Source organism: Coenobita brevimanus, chromosome 63 (assembly GCF_032717465.1).
Source record: "Coenobita brevimanus isolate Jiangsu-jjx chromosome 63, ASM3271746v2, whole genome shotgun sequence".
Classification (NCBI taxonomy): Eukaryota; Metazoa; Arthropoda; class Malacostraca; order Decapoda; family Coenobitidae; genus Coenobita; species Coenobita brevimanus.
This window is the reverse complement of record NC_137016.1, coordinates 494,159-503,326: the sequence shown is the minus strand read 5'-3', so window position 1 is coordinate 503,326 and position 9,168 is coordinate 494,159. Positions and strand designations below refer to the sequence as shown.

The window sequence follows — 9,168 nt, the reverse complement described above, 5'->3', positions numbered from 1 at the left end:
AGTAAGAGAAAGTTGCAGCCCAAGCTACATGCATTTTCCACATATACTGCACTCAACAAGTTATATTCTTTTAGCTTCCTAGTCATCCATAACTTGCTTCTCGTAATTTTCCCATTCCATACCAAGCCATCTTCTTAGCCTTCTATAACTCTTCTCATTTCAAATCCACACACATATACATTACACTTTTCACCATGCTAATGTCTGTATTGTCCATTCCCTATAAAACTAAGCACACACACTTCTACCCTTTCATTAACTGACTTACCTGCTTCACACCTTCAGGTAGTACTACATTATTTATTTTATCCAATCTACACAACTCACATATACAGTATTCTTCAACATTCCCAGTTCCATTATTTCAAGACAGATTTATATATATATATATATATATATATATATATATACCAGTTCTCATTCAGAGCCAATATTTCACATCCAAACGATCTACTGTATATGTTTCAACAAATAATTAGTGTGTCTTATGAGACCTGGCATCCTTGCTCTATATATGTCTCTCATTTTTACTTTTATATTTTCATGTCTAGTCTCTTCTCCGGCTGTCTCGATCCCTCTCCTTTCTAGACAACATTCTTTCCCTTTCAATGCTTCTCTCCCTACTTCTTCTATCATTGCTTCTGTCTCTACTCCTCACCTTATCATGCCTTTCTTTATCCCTGTTCCTATGCTTCTCATTCCTATCTCTGCTCTCACTTTTCTCCTTCTTTCTCCCCTGCCTGTCGCTGTGTCCTTCATGCTCACCTCTGTGTCTGCCCTTTTTGTCAGCTTGTTCTTTTGATGGTTTCTGCTGTTTTTCAATTAACTCTTTTGTATCCCAAAAATCCCAAGCTCGATTCCCCCCACCAGGACGTATAGAATTACCTGCATCCCTTTCATGGCTCCTGATCTTATTCCCATGCCTGCTGCTACTGTCTGAACTACCTTCATCTGTGGATACTTTTTCCTGCTTAACTCTAATTTCACCACTGCTACAACTTGCAAAGGGAAGGTCTTGCCCAATGAAGTCAACTTTTAGTCCCTTTGTTATTTCTTTTAAGAGTGCTTGAGTGTCTGGCTTCTCTTCCTTCCCTCCTCTCCTTTTTTTCTTCTCCCTCTCATCTCCAGACTCCGCCTCTGAGCTACTTTCACTGTTCCTCTTGCGCTTTTTCTTGCTTTCTTTTTTCTTCTTTTTCTTCTTCTTTTTCTTTTCAGACTCTGAATCAGATGACGACTCTGATGATGATGATGATGATTCAGAATGTTTCTTCTTTTTTGACTTTTTGGACTTCTTGTTTTTCTTTTTACCCATTTTTTCAAGCTTCTGTAGAAGTTTCCTTTTTTCTTTGGTGGTCAAAGATCGTAGTAATTTGTACTCATCTATACTCTCTTCATCACTGGAGACCAATCTCTGAAAAATTAATAGAAATCTTAATGAGTTCTGCACGGTAAAGACATCAAACACATACACAATAACCTGTGATTAACCAGTACTGTGCAGGGAAAAAAAAAATTGATACCCTTCTACGCCAGCCAATTTTCTTTTTTTCCCCTAGCTAAATGGGCTTAATACATCAATATAAGATCCCTGGCACTAATAAAAGTAATCATCAAAGCCACAAAGCTGACTGAATCAAGTCAGGTTGGTGCCACTTGACCTCTGAAATCTCTGAGGTTACAGTACTGAGAGAGCAGACTGGCTCTGTGAGCCTGTGAAGACTGTCAGCCACCTCCCGTGCTCCTAAATCAGTGTTGTCTGTGTAACGGAGAAATGTCTGAAGTTAGCGAGATATGTTATTACCTTCCATTTTACTCTGGTTGCTTGCAATGACTTCTCAATGCTGCTTGACGTTGATCTACGTCATCAGCTTTTTAGAGGGGGACATACAGTATATCTACGTCCCTAGAATGGTACACGTTAATGATTGGCAATCTAAGTTTGTAACTGAGCTAAATGATTAATTCTCTAATAGCTACCATTGTATACATTAAAGACATGCGATTTGGTATACTTAAGAAAAGGTTGGTGCCAGAAACCAGATAATACTGGTTACCATAAAGTTACTCCAGTAACCAGTGTTCCCCATGGACCTAATTTCTTTAATGACTAATTTTCCCCATGGACATATTTTCTTCCTATGGATATACACCAAATCCCCACATGACCCTATTTTCTCCCATGGACATCTTTTCCCCATTGGACCTATGTTCCCACTTGGGCCCATTTCCTACAAGCATGTATTCCTCCATGAACTTATTTTTTCATATAGACCTATTCAACTGTGGACATATTCTCCAGTAGGTCTATTTTAGCCAAAATACCCAACAACCCACCCATACACCTACCCACTCACCCAGTGCAATAGGCCCATCTGCCTTGTCCTCTGGAAAGCTACATGTCCACCCACCAGTGCACACACACACATAGGCACATTTATAGTGCTATACTGATGCACTAAAACTGATGATGTGCAGTGACTGAATGTACATGCAATACACAATTTAATGAAACTTTATCATAATGAAACTTGAGAAACTGTAGATGAAACACTACTATAAAAGACTCTATTCTTATCACCAACTACAGGATTAATGCCACAACAACACTGCATATATCATACCTGGTTCACAGCATAAGGGTTCTGTGCAAGTCCATAGATGCCTGAAGAGACACTGGCAATATTCTTGAGACGAAGGCCATCATCCCTCATGCCGGCCGCCAACTCCTTTTGATTCAGACCACCAATATCTTCAGATGGCTCAAGCACTCGGCCATATAAGGGGCATTCCTTGTCAGTGTTGATGTGACCCCACGCTTTGCACTTAATGCATCTTACATTCCTCACAGCAATACCAAATGGCTGATCACGGATGGTGTCATCATCTTTGCAATAGCTGGAACAAAGCAAGCATTATTAGTACCAAATGGCTGGTCACAGATGGTGTCATCATCTTGGCAACAGCTGGGACAAAGTAAGCATCATTAGTAACTGCTATAGGAGTTTCTACAATCTATTTATTTAACACACACACACAAAAGCTATAGCTACTATAGTCCCGTGGATTCCACGCTATTTCATAAGAGTCCTTGTTTTCCACAACTGAAATAATCACACTCATTTACTAGCTGCCTACACTGTGTGAGCAAAAGCATGAAGCAGCACAGCAACTGTCAGACCATGCCAATACTTTCCTGCATGAATTATGTGAGTACAACTTAGTTCCATGGATAATTCAGGTCACTTGCCACGTCTTGCCCTCCTAACCCCGTCTCAGCCTTGTGCATGGGTAGCTTGCGGATGAGTAAAGTTTTACAAAGTGGAGAGGATGACATGCCGTAAACTCTTACCAAGTATAGCATATGATCCACTGTCTATACATTTAGTGTGGCTTGGTATAAAGAGACTGGCTGAAGAGGCTCATTAGAGACAGGGGTCTAAAATATATCAGTAGCTGAATTCTACAAGGTGGCTAATACTTATATATCTAATCCCTGACATTCTCTCCATCTTATATCACTAAACTCAGAAGGAACAGTTTGATTTTATTTTCTACTCTACTTCACAAACCAAGAGGGGGTGTACAGTATCTATCACATACAGTGCTCAGATATACTCCTGATAAAATAATGATCTTCTTCGAACATCACATGCTGTACTACAGTTATAATTTTTTATATCATAGCCCTTATCAATGATTACTTTTTGGAGTCAATGCACATCATCACACCATTACTGTACATAATACAGTATGGTATGTCCTTACGGTAAAGGCCATCTTACCTCTCTCTTGGAGCGTTGAATTTGCGCTGCCACTCAAATTTATACTCTGGCTCCCCATCCTCCTTCTCTCTCTCTTTTTTAACCCCTGCTGGAGCTTCATACATGAAATTGAGGGAAAGCTTGTCCTTATTCTCGCCCTTGGCCAGCAGTGCCTTATTGTTGTACAGCTCCTGCTCCTTCTCATACTGCACACGGAGCTCATCCTGCTTCTTCCTTTCAGCTTCTGCTTTCTGCTCTGCTATCCACACCTACATAAGACAGAATTGTACTTGCTATTAAATACAATACATAAATTTCTGTGTAAAGCAGCTACAACAAACAGTGCTTTTATGTATGGTAGTAATGGCATGGTACACTTCAACAAAATTATTCCGAGCTAATACGGGTAATACTGAAGCTAGTTAGAGATAGTAGTGGTGTTGGAAAGGGACAACTTTCAGTGGCACTGATATATGGTAACTAGTCACCAGAGCTGCCCGGTTACAGTAGTGAAATCTCCTTACCCCCAATATTTATCAGGAACTATGTACGATCATGATATCCCAAAAATGAATGGCAAAGAGTATTTCTGCTTATATACAACTGCAAGACAATTATCTAAATGAAAAAAAAAAAAAAAAAATGCATACTAATTAACTCCTTAACCGCGGGGCGTCACTTTCGTGACGCTTGAGAGCAAGGGATCATACCGCGGGGCGTCGCTTTTGTGATTCTGTGTTATTTTGAATTCACCCGGGCTTTCAAGTGGGGGCTTGTATCATCTATCAGTACTGACAATGTCCAACACTAGTCAGCACTCCTAATCTCATCTGTACTCCCATCCATTGTTGACAATTTAGCCATTTCTCCCCGTTCTTGACTCCCCTCCCTACCCCCCCTCCATTACCCTATCCTCTCGCCTGCCCGGCCATGCTACGCTAAGTAAATCTTCCCTGGAATTTTTCACTGATTTCATCCATTGAAATAAGCCCTATGTCGTATTCTTATACCAAATAATATATACAAGAAAGAAATCAGGTAAGTGAGAGTGCCATACACCTGGAATTGGCTAATTATCACCTGACAACACCTCACGTGCACTCGTTCGCTAATTTTCGCTGTTTTTTTCCCCTTGAAATATGCTGTATAATCTATTTTCGTAATAAATATACATGTAAGGAGAGAAGGGAGAAGCCTAAGTGATATTTACATTCACCTGGAACTACCTAATTTATAATGTATTGTCTAGATTTCCTGCCAATCATATCGGTGCTACACAAAGCTGTTTCAAGATTTAACATTGGTAGCTCTGATTATATATCTCCTAAGTAGGCCTCTAATCTATTTTCGTAATAAATATACATGTAAGGAGGGAAGGGAGAACCCTAAATGATATTTACATTCACCTGGAACTACCAAATTTATAATGTATTGTCTAGATTTCCTGCCAATCATATCAGTGCTAGACTTAGCTGTTTCAAGAAGTAATATTGGTAACTCTGAATAACCCCTAAAGCAGGCCTCTAGGCTAGCTGGCCTGGCCCCTGCGTTATCACTGTAGTCTCATCTTCCGAAGTGAGAGGACGTATGTTTCATCTTGCTGACTTCAAGGACTTTTTTCACCCCCATGCAAATGGCTCTGTGACCTTTACCCCCTACTAAACCTCGTGTGGAAAGAGGTAAAGGGCTGACAATTGATAAAAGAGTGACTACGATCTTTCTATTGAGTAAAACAGTGCAAGTGGAATTGTAAATAATGTGTAAATAATGTGTAAACAGCAAGTGAAAGTAATGAATGTAAATATACGTGAACAATGGAAAATAGTTTTATAAGTTATTTCAAGTGACAGTGCATAACACTGTAAATAAAATAGAAATGTAAATAACGTAAATAAAATAGAGAACGTAAATAGAAATGTAAATGAGTAGTATTATAAGAATACGAGTATATACCCTAGGAGTAATGAAAGTGAAAGTTTCACTCTAGCATGTCTGAATGCTATGAGTTATGAGAGTGAAGATGAAAGTGACATTCACTCTCAATGCCAGTATACAGGACGAGAAAGTGAATGCTACGTATTTTACTGAAAGAAATTGAATCCCTACAGTGACAATAAACTAATACTACTGAAGGAAACTTATGGATAAAGACTGTAGATATATATAAGTGTTATATAGTAATAGAAATATAAAGTGTGAGGGGTTTTATGAATAATAAATGACAGACTACCTTGAGCGAACTAGTGCCAGTGCGACGATCGTAATTTTCATTGCTTTCACAGTGTTTTTTTTTTTTAGTATGGATCCCAAACTACTTGAAAATTGTAGAATAGTGTTTATAGTGTTTGTATCTGGCTGTGGTAATCATATTACGGGTTGTCGGGAAGTGTAAAGTGGAGACTTCGTTACCCTACTTCAGAGGTCTCCACAAGTCCTACGGTAACCGACGAAGGCTCAACAATCATTCCAGGAGAAAGCTGAAGGTATGTGCCATAAGCATATGTAACTTTATTATTCTAGGACTAATAACTGATTTTTGGCAAATATTTTTTGAGAGTCTGTCGGAGCCCAAATAACCCCGCGGCACACGCAAGTAATTGGTAAACAAGCCCGCGGTGTAGGGGTTAATTCTCTGCCAAACAGGCACAGCCTTTTCATACTTTTTATTGAAATTAGCTTTCACTGGTTACTGTTATGCTTCATAGATTACCACAAATACAGGGCATTTTTTTAAATCTTACCTGTGAAACACATAAAGACATTTATATCACATACCATAACCCTGATGAAGTTACCACCAAAAACAGAACTTGCTGCCAAACTTCAAATGCATGTCTTAATTTTAATGTAATTCAATTTCTCTGTCAATATGTTGGGTATGAATAATTTCAACTGATGGTAAGAAACGATAGGATAGGATAGGTTATGTTAGGAGAGATTAAATTAGTTTTAGTAAGTCAGGACTAAGGAACAGGAAAAGTTAGGTTAGGATTGATCAGGTTTCCTATAGATTTGCATGTCTGATGCCCTGATGCAGGCCATCAGTGAGATCATCAGTAATCAACGCATCCAGTCGGTTACACTTATCACCACAAGTCAATAATATCAATACAGAATTTTTTTTGCTTTATGAAATTTTGGTCGCAGGCTGGTCTTGACGCAGCCAGATCTTCTGAGTTATGAGTGCGTGCGCATGTTGGTTTCCACTGTGCTTTAAGTCTAGGCCACCGGCCAATTAGCAACCTGATGTTAAAGGCAGCAATTCTGAATGTGTCATGGATGATGGCAAATGAGTGACCTCTTTGCATTTTCCTTTGTTTTAGGCCAATGATTTAAAACCTTTTGTTCCCAAAATAGGAAAGGGAGGTTTTCATTCATTCATTCATTGCCAGACGCCATGTATCCCAGACAGGGTGGCCAAGGGCTTAGAGTTAATTGTTTTACAGGGAGGGGCACTAATCCTCCACCAACCCCACTTGACGTAGGGATGCCAACAGCATCTGGTGTTCCCAGGCGGTCACCCATCCAAGTACTAACCAGACCCAACGTTGTTGTCCCTCTGGTAAATCTGAATTTAGTCTAGCCATGGCAACCTTCGAGTGCACCTGTCAGACTTGTGACACTGGGTTTTACAAATTCATTGTTAAGTTTTTTAAAAAGGACCAGGCTAGTGTTAAATTTTTAAGAGATCAAGATATTAAATCCTAAAGGAACACACGTATAATACACTTTACCATTTCTTTCTTTGTCACTGCAGCCCGTCTCTGCAAGCTACACAGGCAAGCCAACAGCCAGTGACAAAGTTAGTTTTCCGGTAGTACAGAATGGCCTTATAAGGGTAGGTTAGTTCAAATACAGCATGGCTGGTTTACTACATGGCCTTGGTAATTTCTGATAAAATCGGTAATCAAATTTATTGTTCTTTCTAGAACCTTACAACAGTATTTTAGTGGTTTCTGTATGATTTTCAGTCAAACTTGTCGCAAATTGCCCGTTTCAGTTGAAATGGTAATATTACAGTTTTTACAACAACTTTCTGCAATTAAAACTCAACACTTGGCTATCTGTGTTGCAGGTGTACCAAAATTACTCTCCTTCAGATCTGAGTTTGTAAGACTATTGCTGGAATTGCCGTGCCTGTCTAGTATTGAATTAGCTGTATTAGGCTACCTGGTATATGTGTAATGCATTTTGATAATAACTACAAAAATACCAGAGAAGTTCCCAACACTGGGTAATCACTGAAATGCCCAAGCAATACCAGCAATTCTACTTCCAGCAACTTCTCCAGCACTCACCAAGCCTAGCCTAACTCATCTTACTTTTACCTAACCTAACTTGGATGCAATAATGTAAGAAGAAAGGAGCTCAACAATACCAACACTCCTTTGCTGAGAATTTAAAAAAAAAAAATGGTAGTAGCTCAAGAAACTGTTGTGATTCCAATAAACAGTGATTAGTTACCTGTACTGAAGTCTACGTCAGGCTATGGTAGTTGGGTAACTGCTATGTAACACCTACAAATCTGGCGCCATAAATATCTTAATTCATGACAATAGCCCGTCTTAAACTTTTTATATCTGTAAATGGGTGCTCTCGAAACCAGGAATTTCTTTACTGTTCATCACACACTCTCATTGGACTTACCCGTTTTAAATTGTCCCTGGAAGCTGGATGGAAGAATTTCTTACACATATAGTTGTTAAATCCCTTCCCCATGGTGAGCCCTTGTTCCTGTGATTACTGGTAGACACAAAAGTTTTCTGTCTCCTCTCAATGATGGCTTTTATCGTGATGTTTACAATTATGTCGCAAGAAAACGTCGAAAATCAACATCGTTAAGTAGTAGTTTCGGGATATGACTTTGATTCGGTTCCCTTTCTGTCTTTTCTTTTCTTTTTTCTTTATTGATTGCTTAGTATTATCTTTATGATTACTCCCAATTATCGCAGACTGAGAGTAATGTGTTCACCATTTAGTTTATGCAATTTTCAAAACTTTCTATTCTGTATGCATCCGTCGCAGATACAGTGTTGCCAATATCGGATGAACTCGCTCAATTGGGCTACCTTTGAAGAACACGCCGCTGTTTTGGGGCTACTTTTGAAGTCAGACCGTGGCGCCAGTAGTTAATTCATTATTGTGAATTCCCCTCATGTATCTTTCTTGTACCCAACGAGAAAAATGGAAGATCATGTTGGGGGATAATCCCTTACCGCAGTGTGATGAAATATAGCGTTGCAGTATTATGTACAATATCAGATATAGTATAATGCAACTGAAAAAGGACGTATTATATTCAGGGTGACAGTATATAATACAGTTTGAACATATCCGCATTAAGATAATAATAATAATAATAATAATGGTTACCCCAGACTCAAGAGATAAGTAAAATGCCAACATC

At 39.0% G+C, this 9,168-nt stretch overlaps 1 protein-coding gene across 1 annotated transcript; it reads right to left on the bottom strand.

Moving 5' to 3' along the window:
- Positions 1-485: 485 nt before the first annotated feature.
- On the bottom strand, positions 486-8,583 carry LOC145404302 (uncharacterized). The gene is made up of 4 exons (XM_080275822.1): positions 8,409-8,583; positions 3,783-4,030; positions 2,622-2,895; positions 486-1,411 (listed from the first exon to the last, which is right to left on the bottom strand). Exons 1-4 carry the CDS (start codon positions 8,478-8,480, stop codon positions 548-550), a joined length of 1,458 nt encoding a protein of 485 aa, XP_080131948.1. The 5' UTR covers positions 8,481-8,583; the 3' UTR covers positions 486-547.
- Positions 8,584-9,168: the final 585 nt, after the last annotated feature.

Bases quoted from the DNA above. Each gene is read 5' to 3' on its own strand.
- LOC145404302 (XM_080275822.1), bottom strand. From the start codon at position 8,480: ATGGGGAAGGGATTTAACAACTATATGTGTAAGAAATTCTTCCATCCA. The intron at 4,031-8,408 runs GTAAGTCCAATG...TGTCTTATGTAG, and splicing joins CCAGGGACAATTTAAAACGG to GTGTGGATAGCAGAGCAGAA. The intron at 1,412-2,621 runs GTATGATATATG...TTAATTTTTCAG, and splicing joins ACCCTTATGCTGTGAACCAG to AGATTGGTCTCCAGTGATGA.